Genomic DNA, 19,301 nt, shown 5'->3' with positions numbered 1-19,301 from the left:
TGAGACTGTTCATTTCTGAATTATTGAAGTACAACTTACACTTCTCATTCATTTAGGAGGTATTGGTTAGCTTGGTCCTTGCAGGTAACTTTTCATAATGTGCATGTCTGTCATCCCCTCATAAATTGTAAACATTACCAGGACAAGGACTATTTCTACCTTTTTGTATACCTGTCTTGGTGATTAGTATATATCATTAAATATTTTAATTTCTTAGTAAATATTTATTTTTTTAATCAACCAAACCTCTTGAGAATGTCAAAACTTTACTATATCAACATGATTAGATTTATTTCATGCTCATTTTACACTATTCAGTGTTTTCAACATGCAGTGTTTCTAAGTTTGAAAGATATGAAATTCCTAATCTTATATTTCTTCAAAAGTTGTTTGGTAACAAAAGAAAGAAGTCTATTTTAAGAGATATATTCTTAGAGATGAGAATTATTAAATCTCTCTAACTGTGAAAATAACCCAAATAGATAGGTGGTTAATAGATCAGTAGATAAATTTTTTTTTTTCAACTGAACTTTTCTGAACAAAAACAAATCCTGTAAACCATAGTAATTGGATTAGGCTTTCTTGGATTTCTTTTATTTCATGAATTATCTGCTAAACTTTTCCGGAAAGTAATTCACTATTATATTGTAGCTTCCCCTCACCAGCTATTAGTAAGCTTAGTGCAAAGAATTAGAAATGCACATATATTTTAAAGGCAGCTAAGTCTCTCTGTTAATACACACACATACACAATGCCAGGAGGAACAGGGCCCGTGAGAGCTACCTTCGCCAACAAAGGGAATACAGTATGTGTACACAGAGCTGCCTTCTCCAGGCCCCCAAGCCTGCAATTAGTGCAAATGAACTGCGTCTCCCAGAGAGCAAACAGAGTGTCCCTTATGTGATCACCAAGTGTCCTCAGCAATGATCTCAGTTCACCATTAGGGACCCGCATCCAGGTCCTGTGCCACTTGGCACGCTGACTGTGCATGCACCATCAGTCCTGGTTCTGTGAATGAGGTCCTGTCACTGTCAAAAGAATTATGTCCTCCGTAGTGAATCTCGCTGTTTTCCTGTGAATAATGGTGCACTCTGAAAGCACCCCAGCGCCTAACCCCTGCTTATTTTGTGTGGGTTCACAGAGACTGCGATGTGTTTATCCACTCAGATCTTTATCTCTTTTTTTTTTTTTGAGGGGAGAGGCTTAATTTTATTATCTTGTTCCCAAACAGTATTGGTTTTATCTCTTCACTGGAGGTGCAAATTTCTGGGGCTATTTTTACTTAACCTTCTAAAATTAGATATTCCATTTATAAATGAGGAGCTTTGATCTTTTCTTAAAAGGATCATCAGGTGTGATTATAGAGTAACAAGGTAATCACCTTAGAGTCTGTAGCTATGAACTTTAGTAGTAACTGAAACTATACCATTGGGGGAAAAAATGAAATCATGATTAATTTCAGGGATGTCTTTCTTTTTTTTTTTTTTTTTTGAGGTACACGGGGCTCTCAACGCCGTGGCCTCTCCCGTTGCAGAGCACAGGCTCCAGATGCACAGGCTCAGCAGCCATGGCTCACGGGCCCAGCAGCTCCACGGCATGTGGGATCCTCCCTGACTGGGGTATGAACCCGTGTCCCCTGCATCGGCAGGCAGACTCTCAACCACTGCGCCACCAGGGAAACCCTCAGGGATGTCTTTTTAAATCAAGGCAGACTCACTTTGTGATAAATCTGAAAGCGAAGCACTATTTGAACCTCTTTGTGCCCTCAGATTGATGCAACATTTTTGGAATCTTGCATTCAACCTTTTGTGGAGAGTTTTTTTCTGCTTCTCTGAGTGTTTATATGATGTATATGAGAGAGAGATTTATACATGAAGGAAGAAGGCACAGCAAAAGCAACCAGACTCACACCGGGGTTTGTAGAGCACATACAGAAATGTTTGTGTCTTCAGGTTCTCCAGGCATTGTTAGAGTTGAAGCTTATTTCTAGTCATGGCCATCCATTCTCTCTAGGCCTGATATTCACCCTGTAGCCCATTTTCTTATCACATATTTCTCCTAATGGATGTGATTATAATTTCAGTGTGAAATCTTAGCTACTTTATTGTCAGACAAAAATTGCTCAAGTGATTTCTGGCTGAGGGCTGGTCTTTGGCTCTGAAGAGGGAAGGTCTCTGGATGAGGTCTCTCTGGGCACTCAGAGATAAGGGGATAGCACCTTTATCTTTTACTTCCTAATTGACTTCTTACTCTCATCAAAAAATACCTTGACTCCAATTTGGCCCCAAAGAATGGCACTTGAATGATCAAGATCAAGGTTAAATAAAGCCTTCTTCCTTTTCTCTTTCAGTGCCTTTGATGTTCCTAAAACTTCAGAAGGTGATGTTATGTTTCATGTAGTACTAATCTCCTGATTTTTTACAGAATTCTGAAAGCGAGATCTAAGAATTATTGTACATACGTGTCCTATATTTCATTTTATACCTTGCTTTGGTCTTTGAATATTTTCAATACTTGTTATCAATTTCTCTAACCCCAAAGTTAGTTGAAGATTTGGGAAACTTGTTTCTGTATGATAAATATCTTCAGAATTCATTACATTATGAAAACCACATAACACATACAATTTCAAAGATATGAGGGTTCATTTTATTGCCATTATTCCAGTCTGCTTTTATTTTTTTTAATAGATCTTTATTGGAATATAATTCCTTCACAATGCTGTTAGTTTATGTTTTACACCAAAGTGAATCAGCCATATGCATACACATGTCCCCATATCCCCTCCCTCTTGAGCCTCCCTCCCATACTCCCTATCCCACCCCTCTAGTTCATCGCAAAGCACCAAGCTGATCTCCCTGTGCTATGCTGTGGCTTCCCACTAGCTATTTTACATTCGGTAGTATATATATGTCGGTGCTACTCTCACTTCGCCCCAGCTTCCCCCTCCCACCCCGTGTCCTCAAGTCCATTCTCTATGTCTACATCTTCATTCCTGCCCTGCAACTAGGTTCATCAGTACCACTTTTTTTTTTTTTTAGATTCCATTTATATGCGTTAGAATACGGTATTTGTTTCTCTCTTTCTGACTTGCTCCACTCTGTATCAGTCTGCTTTTATTAAAATTAATAGAAGAAAATATGCTAATTAAGGCAGCACTTCTTCTCCCCTGTCAATGGAAAATAATTCCCTCTACTAATCTTTTTAGTAATTCTTTCCAGTTTAGTTTTGTATGTCTCAGGATTTCTTTCCTGTCATCTTCCACTCACAGACCTTGCATTTTTCTATTCTTATAATTCCTCATATTGTTCTTTTAATATTCCAAAGAACTTGTAACCAATTGTGGGTTTTAGATATAGATGAAAATAACCTTGAGGTATTGACTATGCTTTCTTAATAATTCATATTTCCCTGGTTAGCCTCCTAAATAGATGAGATCCAATTTCGTTACAAATATTACAGATAAAAAGTAATCTCTTTACAGGATTGGGAATTCCTGCTCTCCCAATTGATATATCATCTCAAAACTCAGCAGCATAGTTAATCATCACCCTAACTTTCCCTAATTCTTGTGTTTCTTTCATGGTCGCAAATATTAAAAGGAAACATTAGTTAACATCTCAGGAAAAAAAATTATATATATTTTTTATTTTCCACAGTGTTTAAGGGCCACCCCTCCTCATTCGCATACTGTATATAAAAAGAAATCATAGTGCATTTTTTAAAAACTTAGAAAAACTTTAGGAGAAGTAAGGAGTCAGAAAATACCAGCTACAAGTCAGTTATCAGCATGCATAGAAACATCTCAGAAGGAGCAGAAAATACAATCATCTTTGCTAACTGCATTGCTAGAGCAGTGGGAGTAGAAGCAGGAGGAAAACTACTTTGCGCTGTATTTCTTCTTTGTACTTTTGGATTTTGTCCAAGTGCATGTTTTACTACATCAAAAAAAAGTAATTAGGGCTTCCCTGGTGGCGCAGTGGTTGAGAGTCCGCCTGCCGATGCAGGGGACGCAGGTTCGTGCCCCGGTCCGGGAAGATCCCACATGCCGCGGAGAGGCTGGGCCCGTGAGCCATGGCTGCTGAGCCTGCGCGTCCGGAGCCTGTGCTCCGCGAGAGGCCCGCGTACCGCAAAAAAAAAAAAAAAAAAAAAAGTAATTATATTTTTTCTAAGTCATGAGCAAATATTCACTAATCACTAAGGTGCAAATATTTTGTCCCCCATAGTATAATTCTTCTCATTTGAGAAGGTTAGGGGAAGCAAGGAGAATTGATAAGAGCACTCTTTGAGCAGTGACCTACGATGTTGACTTCTTCCAGTCAACTGGCTACATAGAACGCAGGTGGCCACTGCATGACAGCTTCCTTTCTGAAGGCAGAATGTCCTCAATTTTCACTATAGAATATGATCTATAGTATGGCCATATCAAAAATCAGTTAGAATGATATTTTTCTCCTGTCCAAGATCAAGCCTGAAGTAATCACTCAAGCTTGATTCATTTACAAGAGCCTAAAGTTCAAATTCCAAGAAATTCAGCTTCTAGTAGTGAAACAAACAGCAGCTGTGACAGCCTCCACTCCTTCCCACCTCTGACTACAATACAGTAAGACTTTATATCAACCTAACAAACATACTTTTTGATGAGATTGTTGAGTTTGCAAGAAAACAAAGGAAATCTTCAAGCCCCACCACTTCCACCACCATGGTCACTACTACAAATGAGCAGAAACAAGAGTGTGGAGCAGTCTATTGTTAGACTTAAAAGCCAAGCTTGCCCTGACGCTATATGAGGAGACTAAGCTTTGGGCTAATATAAAATCGGGGAGCTATGTCTCTGATTCTGATATAAATCAGTACGCTCAAAGGTACCGGAGTGATGCCAAGTTCATGGCTCAGTAGCAGCCCCTGGCACCCAGCAAAATCAAATGCAGAACTCTGTAGGAAAACATACAGAACTTAGAAAAAATTTGTGGTTTCTGAGGATTATTTTCCCTCCTTTAAATCACTTAACACCACAACATGTTTCAACTGAGGAAGAAAAACTCAATTTGTGCAAAGACCTTTTAAAGAAGAAATGTTAGCTTTGTGTGTTTCCTTTTTTTTCTTTAGAAATTGCACTGTTTTTTGAAAACACCTAATATCTTTCTTTTTCTTATTAGTTATCCATTTTATACATATTAGTGTATACATGTCAATCCCAATCTCCCAATTCATCCCACCACCACCACCCCTGCCCCATTTTCTCCCCTTGGTGTCCATACATTTGTTCTCTACATCTGTGTCTCCATTTCTGCCTTTCAAACCAGTTCATCTGTACCATTTTTCTAGATTCCACGTATATGCGTTAATATATGATATTTGTTTTTCTCTTTGTGGCTTACTTCACTCTGTATGACAGACTGTAGGTCCATCCACATCTCTACAAATGACCCAATTTCATTCCTTTTTATGGCTGAGTAATATTCCATTGTATATATGTACCACATCTTCTTTATCCATTCATCTGTCGATGGGCATTTAGGTTGCTTGCATGACCTGACTGTTGTAAATAGTGCTGCAATGAACAATGGGGTGCATATGTCTTTTTGAATTATGGTTTTCTCTGGGCATATGCCCAGTAGTGGGATTGCGGAGTCATAGGGTAATTCTATTTTTAGTTTTTTTAAGGAACGTCCATACTGTTCCCCATAGTGGCTGTATCAATTTACATTCCCACCAGTAGTGCAAGAGGGTTCTGTTTTCTCCACACCCTCTCCAGCATTTGTTGTTTGCAGATTTTCTGATGATGCCCATTCTAACCAGTGTGAGGTGATACCTCATTGCAGTTTTGATTTGCATTTCTCTAATAATTAGTGATGTTGAGCAGCTTTTCATGTGCCTCTTGGCCATCTGTATGTCTTCTTTGGAGAGATGCCTATTTAGATCTTCTGCCCATTTTTTTGGTTAGGTTGTTTTTTTTAATATTGAGCTGCATGAGCTGTTTATATATTTTGGAGATTTATCCTTTGTCTGTTGCTTCGTTTGCAAATATTTTTCTCCCATTCTGAGGGTTGTCTTTTGTCTTGTTATAATTTCCTTGGCTGTGCAAAAGCATTTAAGTTTCATTAGGTCCCATTACCTCCATTACTCTAGGAGGTGGGTCAAAAAAGATCTTGCTGTGGTTTATGTCAAAGAGTGTTCTTCCTATGTTTTCCTCTAAGAGAAAACACCTAACATCTTAAAAATCATTTGAAATTGACCACATACTTTTTGTTTCAGTGGGGAGAAATCATTTAGGTTGCTTGGCTGATTTAACTACACAATTTATTTAGTGTTCTAGGTGGTAGAACTCACTGATAAAAGTATATAGCATTTCCTGAATATCTACTATGTTCTGGTAGTTGACTGTTCTAAGCAATTTTATACATGTCTCATCTAACCCTTATAGGGAAGTAATGTTGTTCCATTGTACATTTAAGGAAATTGAGGCATGCACAGAGTGAGTTAAATAACTTGCCCAACAGCACACCATGAAGGACAGATTCAAACCCAGGCAGTCTCACACCAGCCTTAGCAATTATGTTCTACTGCTTCTTGTGGAGTATGTTTGTTGCTATCGAGAATGGCTAAGCAAAAAGAAAAAAAAAATAATCTCAAAGTATTCCTATTCTCTTTCCTTATAAGCTATAAATATGTTCCTCAATCTTTTTTCCCCCCGTTAAATGTTCTCTAGCCATGCTTATTTCCAAAGAAATAACATGAAGACAGGAGAAATAACATAAAGACATGAGATTTATTAAAATTTGTCACCGAGCCATTAAAAATATAAGTTGCAGAGCTCCCTTACAGGGTAAAATAAATTTTGGAAATTTAAATTTTATGACTGTTCAGAGAAGTAAAATCAACAATTTCCTATCTGGCTTTAAGATGTTATTTTCCCTCATTTCAAAGGATGGCAATTACAGAAAGCTGAACATTAACTGTAAGCATAGACTGTATCAAATGAAAATATGATTAAGGTATAAAATAGGCAATCTTCTTCTTGAAATGGTTTTATCTTGGTTTCTGATTATTCTTTAATAAAACTCAGTAGGGACATTCAAAACCATGGTATTTCTGATTTATCCTTAGTCTTGTATCCAAAAGGCAATGTGTTAGTACTGCTAGGGTAATAAACGTGTAAGTAAGGGGAATGGCTACTATACACACTGTAATATCAAAACCTGAGACTGGACCAGAACTGTAGAATTTATGCAGACTGTACTAAATGCAAAAATGCATATATTTACCTCTCTTCCCATTAAATGGTTTTCAGTCCCTGTACTATATACAGATCTTTGAGTTTTTCTGAATTTCTTATGGGAAGAAGGAAATTATTTGCTGAATCCAACAAAACTTTAGGGTAGGAAAGATGAAAGAAACTATATTTCTTAATTCTTCACAGCAATAAAAGTGTACATAAAACATGTTTTTATAGGCCATTGCTTATAAGACTGTATATTACCAATGCCTATTCTGTTTCTCAATGTTTCTATAAATTTCTAGGAAATACAACAGTCCTGGTCAAAGGGAAATTTTTCTTTATGATTATCATTCTTTATAAATAGGTGTTCCTTCTTTATTGAAATATTTTTTGTTTCTATTGTTATGGCAAAAATAAACCCCTTGCTCTGGTTTGTAAGGCATCTAAGGGACCGAGAAATGCAAAATGGAATGCTCAAAACATGCCAGTGTTTGATAAAGTCTTTTCACTTAAGCAGCAAGCGTCTTGGGGGGAAATTAATTTACATATCACAAAATTCATGTTTGGATTTAACAATAAAACCATGCTGAGAAATGTGTCTTAGAAGTTAAAAAGGGCAATTCTACATGACCACTGCTTAATCAAGAAATACCTTCAAACCACTATAAAAGTAAAACGTGCTTGGGGTTATTTGGCTCTTTCTCTAGTCAGAATTTAAACAGTCTAAGGTTTCTCAAACTGCAGATCTGACATATATGAGATCTGTGTTAGGGCACATTTGCATGCATGTAACTTTAAGCTGAACTCCATGGGGGGAGGGGAGTGCTAGCAGGAATGGCTACGCATGCACCTTGGCTGGTCGGTAAAATCTGTTCTTTCCTATCCTTAATTACTAAAAGTATGTTTTGGTGGTACATCCAGACAATGGATTATTATACAGTGCTGCAAATAAATGAGCTATAAAGCTATTAAAAGACATCACGCAGGGCTTCCCTGGTGGCACAGTGGTTGGGGGTCCGCCTGCCGAGGCAGGGGACACGGGTTTGTGCCCCAGTCTGGGAAGATCCCACATGCCGCGGAGCAGCTGGGCCCGTGAGCCATGGCCACTGAGCCTGCGCATCCGGAGCCTGTGCTGTGCAATGGGAGAGGCCACAGCAGTGAGAGCCCTGCAAAAAAAGACATCAAGCAAACTTAAATGTGTATTACTAAATGAAAGAAGCAAATCTGAAAAGACTCTCTATACTATATGACACTCTGGAAAAGGCAAAACTATGGAGACAGTAAAAACATCAGTGGTTTCCAAGAGTTAGAGGAGAGAGAGGGATGAAAAGCAGAGCACAGAGGACTTTTAAGGCAGTGAAACTACTGTGTATATTACAGTGGTGGATGTGTGTCATTATACATTTGTTGAAACCCATAAAACGTACAACACCGAGAGTGAACCCTGATGTAAACTATGGATTTGGGTGATAATGATGTGTCACTGTAAGTTCATCAGTTGTAATAAATGCACCACGCTGGTGGAGGATGTTCGTAATGGGGGAGACAATGCATTTGTGGGGACAGGGAGTACATAGGAAATTTCTGTACCTTTCTCTTAATTTTGCTGTGAACTTAAAATTGATCTAAAATATAAAGCCTATTTTTTAAAAAGTCCATTCTGTTCTTAATGGGTACTTTCTCAGTTACTTATATAATACCCAACATATCTGATTTTTAAAATTTCAATTTCAATTCAATTTCAATTTCAATTCAATTTCAACCCAATTCTCAGTAGCCTGATAAAAAGTTCTTTTTCTCTCCCCCATTAAGCTGTTGTCAAGTATCTTGCACATTGTAGGTATAAATTCATGTTTGCTAATGTAACAATTGATTGATTAGATAAGAATAAAGGAATGAATGAATAAATGAGCTAGATAAACTGGGAGAACATGGCTCAGTAATCTCTAGCACATCAATAGTTATAAATATAGCTATAGACATCTCCAAAGACTCTAGACTTTTTTTTTTCAGGAGATGTCTCACATTTCTCTTGAAAATATAATAGTTATTTAGATGAAGACAAAAGTTTATTTGTTCATAGCTAATCTTTGACTTTCTCTGTTAGCATATTCTATATTTTCTCTTTATGCATTCATTTAATCCATTCCAGCTTGGCCTTCCCATCCACCACTCCACTGCAACTAGTACCACAGCTGGTAGCTAACATCCCCAGTGACCTCCATATCTTGAATTTCATTAGATTTTACATCCTAATCTTGCTGATGGACTGTTTAGAAGTTTTGGCCACAGTTAAGTGTTTCCTCCTCATACACCTTTGCTTGGCTTCTGTGACATAAAGATCAACTGGTTTTTCTGTTACTTCCCTGGTTGCTCTTCCCTCGTCATTCTCTCTATGACTTAAATGTTGGAGTTCCTCAGACAGCTGCTCTAGGTATTCTTGTTTCCACTTGCTGCACTGTCTCTCTAGGCAATTTCATTCACTCCTGTGGTTTAAATTATAATACAATCTATCCGTATGCTGTAGTCTTTCAAGCTGATTCCCTCCAGCCAAGAACTCATTGACTTGACATCTCCATTGTGAGTTTGGCATGGACTTCCATCTGTTGTGCCTAAAATTACAGCCATTATCTTTCCCACTCCTGACAGAGTCCTGCTCCTCCTGTCATGGTGCCTAGCTCAGTGAATTGCTTTGCCCCCCACTGGGTTTACCATGACTTCTCATTTGTCCTTATCTGTACCTTTTTTAAAATATCATACCAAATCCGTATTCTACACTTTTTTTCAGTTCATAAAAAGAAGCCATGCCCATGCCACCAACGTCTCTGTCTCAAACACAAAAATAACTCCCCAATGGTCTGTAAATATCTACTCTTAACACCCTCAAACCCCCAGAATAGCTAAGAGGGTCTTTGCGGAGAATAAAAACCTACATGTGTCATCCCCTTGATTAAGACACATCAGTACCTTCTCGTTACTCTCAGGATACAGTCCCAAATTCTGAGCATGCTTTCTAAGGCCTAATCTATTCCTTTTTTATGTATTTCTTTCTCCCTTACTTTCCTCTGAAAGAAGTCACTTGACTCCTTTTTCTAGTCTCAGATTTGATAGCATGTTGGAAAAAGGGCTTTCATTGATTCTTCATGAGGAATGTGTATGTGTAAGATCTCATCTTTCCCTTTGATAGTATTCATCGCACTTAAAATTGTTTAAAGACTACACATCTTGAAATGCTTCGAGTTCTGTGAGAGCAAGGATCATGCCTCTCTTGTTTGCTCTTCTGTCCTCGGTGCCTGACGCCAATTGAGTGTTTAATAAATACTGATTAGGTGAATATGGAATAAATGAATGTGTTCAGATCATGACCTTGCTTTTCAACTTTTCAAATGCAACACGACATTTGGAAATACCTGAGAACGGTACGCTTCACGTATTGGTAATTACATGCGGTAATAAGGTACAGCAAGGAGAATCTAAAAAGAGCAATGGTACCTTCTCTTGCTGTTTCTTTCCTGCACAATTTACAAAGGTTAAATCTGTATGAAGAATCAGCTGGGAGACTACATCACTAAGGACCATATTATTTTAATAAAATCTTCTTTTTAAGGGCAAAACAACAAAAGCTTGTAAAGTGTTCTTGTCCTAATTCCTAAAGATGCTTTCATATTGCTCTCTGAGACTGACACATATGGGGAAAAAAATTAATCCAAGCCGTTGATTAAGACAAAAAGTACATTCTACTTTAATTTACTCATTTTAAATTACCTTTATTATTTTTAAACTTATAAATATAATAGCCAACTAATGCAAAGATATGTAAAAAAACTCCCACACCCATACAAATTTACTGTTTTTGTTTAATCAAAGTTAACCATCTGTTGTACATCTTTCCATCTTGTTTTTTTGTTCATATAGTTGTAAACAAAATTATATGCATATATCTAGCTTGCTGTTTGCTTTTTTTTTTAAAATAGAATTAACAGTGTACACGTATTACTCTTCAATTTGGATTACTCTTTGAATAGTAATGATTAGCACCTTTTCCAGGTCAGCAGGTCTTTACACTACATAGTTTTCCATGGTAATGATAACCAGAATTTGTTTAATCATACCCTCATTGATAGGCATCCAAATCGTTTCCAGGTCTTTGCTACTACAAACAGTGCTACGGTAAATATTATCATATAGGTGTTTTTATACACCACCACCTTTATTCCTAGAGGTTATACTCTCAAACTGGGATTACTGAGTCGAAGCATATATGTATTTGTATATATTTTTTAATGTTAATAGCTATGGATTAGGTTCCCAAACAATTGTGGAATTTCATATTTCCAAGAAGGCTGCCTCACCATCACATTAACATTGTATGTCAGTAGTGTCTCCTTCCAGTTTCTGGGTTAAGCTGTTCCCACCACGCCTTCTGCTGTGAAGAAGCCATAGTGACCCTCAGTGCAGGCGGATCAGTTCTCTATTCTTAGCTACTTTCCAAGTCTCCAGAAGAGCATACTTGGACTTCTGCGTGATGTGCACGCCACAGGGAAGTCTTGGGAGTAGTATTTGCCAAATGTGTTCATCCATTTATCTCTGACACCCCAGTGGAGATTTGGAGCCACTCTGCAGGAAACATTCCTCCCAAAGTTCCAAACTAAAGTAGTTATAGGCCCCCTCTGCTTTTGGCTCCCTTGATCTTTCCTGTGGTTTCCCTCTTCTTACCATTACCTTGCCACACCCGAGACCAAAACCTAAATATAGTGGTGCTGAATCCCTGAATGAACCAGGGAGTACCTTAAATCTAAATTTCCCCTTTGAATGTCTCTCCCAGTCACCATCTTACCTTGTAGGAAATTTCTCTGAACCTGAGCTTTCCAAAGGTAAGATTTCATTCAGAACTTTTGCAGGTTTAAAAGTGACTTTCTTTTGCCTAAATAGATGAATAATATTTTGGTAGAGTTAAGTTCTTGGGTTGCTGTACTTTTCTTTTCCTCAAGTTACTACAGATGTCACCTTACTGTCTTTGAGCTTAGGGTATTATAGATGAAACGTCTGATGATCTTCTGTTCCTCTTTTTTGTGGGTACTTTTCTTCAATGTTGAAGCTGGTAAAGTTGTTTCTTAACATTGGAGCTTGGAAATTTCACCTAGATGTGTTTAGGTGAAATAAATACTTCATTAATTTGGCCTCAGATTCAGTGAACCATTTTAATCTTCAGACTCAAGTGTTTCTTCATTTTAGGCAACTTATATTCTATTTTTATTGAGTTGTTATTTCTTCTCCCTGTGGCCCTTTTCCTCATTCTGGAGCTCATACCATTTGCATGTTGGTACCCTTGGGTCTGTCCTCCAAGCCTTTTATCATTTCTCTTAAGGTATGTATCTCTTTTAGTTTTTGCTCTGTTGCATTAGTTTTCTATTGCTACTGTAACAAATTACCACACACCTAGTGGCTTAAAACAATGCATATTTTTTATCATACATCTCTGTAGGTTAGAGGTCTGACCTGGGTCTCACTGGGCTAAAATCAAGATGTCTGAAAAACTGTTCTTTTCTAGAGGCTCTAGAAGAGAATCTATTCTTTTGCCTTGCCAGCTTCTAAAGGCTACCCCCATTTCTTAGCTTGTGTTTGCTCCCTTTCTATCTTCAAAGTCAGCACCAGTGCATCTCTTTTGCCATTCTTCAGTAGTCACATCTCCCTCTCACACTCGTCTTCTGCTTTCCTCTTACACTTGTAAAGACGCTTGTCATTAAAATAAGCCCACCTGAATAGTTGAAGATAATCCCCCAATCGCAAGGTCCTTAGTTTAATCAGTTCTGCAAATCTTCTTTTGCCATGTAAGGTAAAAATCACATGTTCCAGGGCGTAGGGCATGGGCATCCTTAGGGAGCATTACGCTGTCTGCCACACCTGCATTGTGAAATGGTCGTCCAAGTTAGTCATCAGCAATAATTCGTTGAAGGATCGGTGAGAATGATGAGTGAAAAGGGAACTCCAATAGGCCTTCTGCTAATTTTCAGAGCTGGTTACAATTGTGCTTTTCCTATTAGCCTTCACAGAGCTCATTCCCTGATGAGCGTAGTCCGCACTCACTCAGAAGTTACAGTGGCTCGAGTGACTAACCCTATGCTCTTGTTCTCTCATAGAATCCAGTGAACATGAAGACAAGAGTGCAGGTGCCTCAGGGGAGACACCCTCCCAGCCTTATCCTGCACCAGTGTATAGTCAGCCCGAGGAGGTGAAGGAACAGATGGATGATGCAAAACCAACTAAACCTGAAGAGCATGATGAATCAGACCCATTGCCTGATAACTGGGAAATGGCCTATACAGAGAAGGGTGAAGTCTACTTCATTGAGTGAGTTTCACACATTTCTCTGAACATTTCCACAAAGATCATAGTAGTACATAAATGATGTTGTAAATGGAGATGTGGTCAAAGTATTGAATTTCATCAATTGTGATATTAGCTTCCTTCTTTGTAAGAGAATAAGGGGATAGCACCTTAATACAATTAAAGATCCTAGTTTACAGCTATAAATCAACGAATGAGTTAAACAATACCACTGTAAAATTTGTTGCAGTCATGACTAAAAAGGCAAATCTCCATGTGATGTTATTATTGAATTAGAAATAGTGAATTTGTCATGAGGAAATGCTTACTCTACCCTTCCAAGACCTCCATGTAGTTCAAATGAGATAATCCCCATCTTTTAATTCAAATTGGTGGAAACCTCAACCATCATGTCCAGTGGTTTAATAGGATGCAACTATTGAGAGCAAAATACTTGCTAGTCACAAATGAGAGTGTTTTAAGCATTTGACCCTGAGGTCAGGTGTCAATAAAATCATGTGTTTGTATAGCTCATCATACTTATTTTTATTAAATTCCATTCTATTTGTTGCTTACCATTTTTATGACTTGGCAAGGAAAATGAAATGCTAATTCTGAACTCACTAGTGATACATACTCAATCTAATCTTTTCTTTCTTTAGGGACTTTTTTTCCCAAACTGAATTTTTATATATTTTATTAACAACATTGTCTAGCTTTCCTTTTCTTTACCTTCTAGGAGTAGAACAACTTTTTAAAACTCCTAAGTTGATCTTAGCTCAAAATTAAATTGTTGATGTGCATGAGACAATCAAAACGTTCATTAGAAAGAATAAAAACTAAAAATATTGTAAATGAACAACAACCCTTATTCCCTCAAAGTTGTAGAAGACTCAAAGAGAAAAATTAATAGAATCTGAAGTTTTCAGTGCCGATAGTAGATATAAATATGTAAACTCTGACTATTGAGAAAAATATTAAAACTAGATTCCCCTTCCCAACCTGGAGTGATTTGTGACTTAGATCTCCATAGGCAGAACTCAATTGTGAAATTGGAATGTTACCACATGCCAATATTTAATTCTCACATGAAAACTTTGTAACATGTGGCCAAGGAAATACATAACCAGGTAATTACTTGGTGCTCTGCTTGACTCCAACATGGATGAGAAATGCAGAAAATATATTACCACCATTCACCTTTTGACAAATCTTATAAGTTTAAAAAAGAAAAAAAGAATAAGAATCTCTTGCATATTTCTTATTGCTATAATCAATGACCCAGAGACATCTTTTATCAATTAATTGGAAAAGAGAAAGTCTTATAGAATTTTTTAAATGTTCGAAAGTGTTTATATCAAAAACATAATTTTGTTATTGATAAGCATAGCATAGCGCCAGTGCAGACCAGAAGTCAAAATATAAACCCTAGATGTGAGGTCATGCATTGGTGTTCAGAACAACTGATGTTCAGAACAGGGAGACTGATGACATACACATTTTTATTATATAATACAGGCGGAGTAAGACATGTGGAAGTAATAAAAGAAAACCAGCATGGCAAGTTGATGAAAAAACTGTGTCCTTACAGTGTTTCCAATTGCGATTATAAAAACCTCCTTTTTTATGATTATAATATAAACTTTCCCCTTTTAACTGTGTCAGATTTTGGGATTGTGGAGAAAAAGGACTTCTCGTAAGACAGAAGTTGTGTTCATGTTATAGTAAATGATGAGGCTCTGTCAGGACTTGGGAGAATCGACCAAAATGACTCTTATTAATATTCTAGTCAGTCATCCAGTGTCAGAATCCAAAGATTCATTAGATTTTGTTCCTGCTCTTAAATTTATTGTCAAGTTGGGGAAGAGAGAATAAGAGGAATAGTTAATTAGTAAACAATTGATTTTTGAGTTTTGTGATACTATTCAGAGAAGGATACGCTTAGCGTAGACTTAATAAAAGGAAGCATCCTAGGGAAGGTAAAATAACATAGACTTGAAAAGTAGGTAACAGGTAGATAGAGCACTCCAGATATATGAACTGTCATTGCAAAGACCAGTGAGAAGACTGGTAGTATTAGCAGAGATGTTGAGCTGAAAAATTAAGACAAAAAAAAAAAGAGACAGTTTGATTCGCAGTGAGAATGCTAATGCTGAGGGAGACTCATGCAGAGGTCAGGGAGAGAGAAGAAGCCTGGAGTAAGGGCTGAAGTGAGCGTGTGATAGAAAGGTGATCAATGTAAGAGGCAGTGTCAAATGCCTGCTTAAAGAAGTCATTCACAGAACGGAGGCATCCCCTGGCCCACCCTTCACCAGGACCAGCTTGAGATCTGAGATCTGTCTTTTCTTCCTTCAAAAAGTTTACTTTGACTCTCACGACTCAGTGTGATAAGCTCAGGTGTCACAGAGCAAGGAGGAATCAGTGTCTTTTTCATCTGGTCCCTCATTTTCACACCATCACAACCTGCGCTGCCTCTTCCTTTCTCACTGACCTGCATTTCACTCTGCTGTACTTTTCCCTCAGTTAATTTTCTCCTGACTGCTGGCACTCTTTGCTCGGGAGGACATCTTTCCTTCCTAACTACATTTGACAAAATCAACATTTCAACCCACTGTCATTAATCTGTGGGTATCTTTGCTGTGGAATTCATAATGAATTATTATGTAAATTAACTCTATACTATAAAAGTCCCTTGGAAACAATCTGGTAGAGAAGGATGCAGGGACAGGAGAGGGACCATGATGGGGCATTAGGAGTTTCTTAGGGACTAAGTCATGATATGTCCCAGAATTTCTGGCCAAGAAACTTAAAAAACAAATATTATTTGTAACATAAAAGTTTGCAGTCCTGAAGCAAAATCATAGTGAAAAAAGAAAATAAAAAGGGAAGGTAGAGTAAGTTAAGAGGAAGGTAAAGCAGAAGAAAAGGTAGAAGAGACAGAAAATTAGAGATTTGTGAGGTAAGGAGAGCTGATGATACCAGTGAAAACTACTCTGGTACGAATATTGCGAGAGTTGCTTAGAGTAATGGAAGTCTCCCCTGGTAGGTAACACGTCCTTACTACACTTTACTGAATCTTGTTTCCAGTGGAACAAATATCATGATAAAATATAAAATAAGTGAAATAAAGGAGAAGGACCCTGCAGTTCTGTGTAAAAATTTATATATATATATATATATATATATACTCATTTCTGAGTAGAAGAGGGGAACTCTACCTATGCTGAAGTGTTCATTTACGTATATATTTTTGAAATACACACACATATGTATACATACATGTATGTATGTGTGTATGTGTGTGTGTGTGTATATATATATATATGTGGTGGGTTTTGAGTTAAGGTAATAAGTAATTTCATTTTTTTGTCTTCCATGCAATAATGTTTTAAAATAATTACTGATTTACTCAGTATTGCAAAGTAGTTTATATCTCAGTACTTTACAAGTGCTGCATTTAGAATATGAGAGGCATTTTTATCATTGTTCTCAATACTGAACACGTGGGCCAACTGTATTTCCCACACTCTTCAAAACTACTTCCTTTGCTGAATAATAAAAGCGGATTCCTTTTATCACTTACAGTGATATTTAATGGGAAAAGGTGAATATCTGAGAAAGTATTTTTAAACAACAGAATTTTAAATGCAGGTGAATGTACTCTTCCAAACATGCTTTAAAGCATTTATAATGTCACATGTTTAGCAATTTTAAAAAGGCTTTCAAATACATAACATTATTTAAAACCAGTAGTTTCCTTAACTCATACTATCTTTTCATTAATATTATCTTTTAAAATAGACAGTATATTAATTTTAAATTCAAATTAGTAATAATAGTTACCACATATTGAGTGCCTACTTTTTTCATGCTGTGTTCAGCTTGTTTAACAGTAATAGCTAGTCTGTTAAGCATTTACACTTTGCTCATTTAATTCTCACTTTAGATAGCTGCTGAGGCTTATAGAGGTAAGTAGCTTGCCCTTGGTCATATAACCAGGAATTGACAAAGCCAGGATGTTTGATTTCATTTTTTCAGCACATATTTATTGGGCACATACTGTGTGCTAGGAACTATTTTATTGAACCCTAGGAATATAGGGGTCAACAAAACTGACACGATTCATGTTTTCATGGGACATACACTGGCTCCAGGGTCCTTGCTCTTAACTAATTTGCCATGGTGCGTACTTTACATGTATTATATCATAACCACCCTGTAAAGCATTTGAGGTACCCCCATTTTATAGGTGAGATATAAGGCACCCTTGGACAAATTAACATTCCCAAGGTCTTATAGCTTTGTGACCCTGCAAAGCCATTGCCATTATCCCATACTACCTCCACAATATATAAACAGGCATTGGCTGAAAAAAAAGTTTTATAGTACAAATAGTATTTGTTTTATAAGTTTCTCAGCCAGAAATTCATTCTGCAGAGGCTGAATGTTCCGTAAAGAATAGCTGCCACAGGATTAATCTGGGTTGACATGCTTTGGGAATCCCATTAAATTAGTTCTTTGTTTGGGAGTCAGTTTAGTTAGTGACATACAAGAGACTGCTATTGCTTTGGCAAAAAACAAAACGGCAACAAGAACCTATTTGTTTACTACCAGCTTCCTGAATGGCAGTGAATGCTATGTCATCTTAAATAATAGATTTTTTCAAAGCAAGCTTTTGAAACTGAAAATCACATCTGTGAAAAATGTCATGGCTATACATGGTTTCCCCAGTCTTTGTAAAGGGCTGAATTTGCTTTTAAATTCTAAATAAGACACACAATCTGTTGCTTCTTGTGTTGCTGTATTTCCTTAAGTTTTATGTAAATCGCCAATTACCATTTTCAACAAATTTAGAACTTTCATTTATTAAAAGAAGACAAAATATTTGAGAAATTTATTGAAAAGAAAAGGCGTTTTTTGGGTAAAGCCTAATGCTTTGTCATTCGAGGCTCAGCACATACTGATGAGTCGTGAAATCTTGTCTTGACTTACTCTCTGTAATTTGTATTACAATAACAGTAGATATAGTGACTATTTTTATATGTTTTTTTCTGCACAGGATTCTAGTGCAATCTCTAAACAGAAAATAAGTGTTTTAGACCAAACATTAGTATGCAACAAATAACCATAATATCCAAAACAATATTTATGATAAAACTGCTTTTAAAAATGTTTTCTGAACATATGAAAGACAATATGATGGCAAACTCATATGTTCATATACTTAATGAAATTTTAGGAATATTATTTAGGAAACAGATAACCCACTGTAGAGGCTGACAGTTATTTTTTCTGTGGATTACCAATGTATAAATAGAAAAGATAGTAGCACAATGCAAGTCTTGAACAAAAAAGCTTCTGCTGCTCATTAAATGTATCCAATCATTGCATTTAATAGTTCTTCCTTTTGAAATGATGATCTAGAGGGAAGACAAAAGCTTCCAGAAAACAATGTAATCACTCTGAGGATTTTATTGACTATAGTATAAAATGGAATCAGTCTATATTCCTCTAAAAACTAATGTTAATTTTTAAAAATACATAAAATACACTCAATAATCTCTATGATATTATTGATTCTGAACCTACATGACCACTGTTGGAACTTTAACATCCACATACATCTTGAATTGCTCAGAGGACTCTAAAATATTTACCTGGGCCTTGTTTACCTTCTTCAAAAGGTTATTATGTTTCATGCCATCAGATATTATTGAGTTCAATCTCTTATTATTCTTCTTAGTATTTCCC

At 36.8% G+C, this 19,301-nt stretch overlaps 1 protein-coding gene across 2 annotated transcripts in view; it reads left to right on the top strand.

Annotated features, from left to right (window-relative positions):
- MAGI2 (membrane associated guanylate kinase, WW and PDZ domain containing 2) overlaps positions 1-19,301 on the top strand; it is a 1,338,731-nt gene that overhangs the window by 839,985 nt on the left and 479,445 nt on the right. For both annotated transcript variants that reach the window (XM_060020317.1, XM_060020318.1), the window contains exon 5: positions 13,364-13,574. In XM_060020317.1, the coding sequence (XP_059876300.1) occupies positions 13,364-13,574 (211 nt within the window). The remainder of the gene's footprint in view (positions 1-13,363; positions 13,575-19,301) is intronic.

Source organism: Delphinus delphis, chromosome 9, assembly GCF_949987515.2.
Source record: "Delphinus delphis chromosome 9, mDelDel1.2, whole genome shotgun sequence".
NCBI lineage: Eukaryota > Metazoa > Chordata > Mammalia > Artiodactyla > Delphinidae > Delphinus > Delphinus delphis.
Note: the sequence above shows the minus strand (reverse complement) of the source record. Positions and strands in the feature narration are given on the sequence as shown.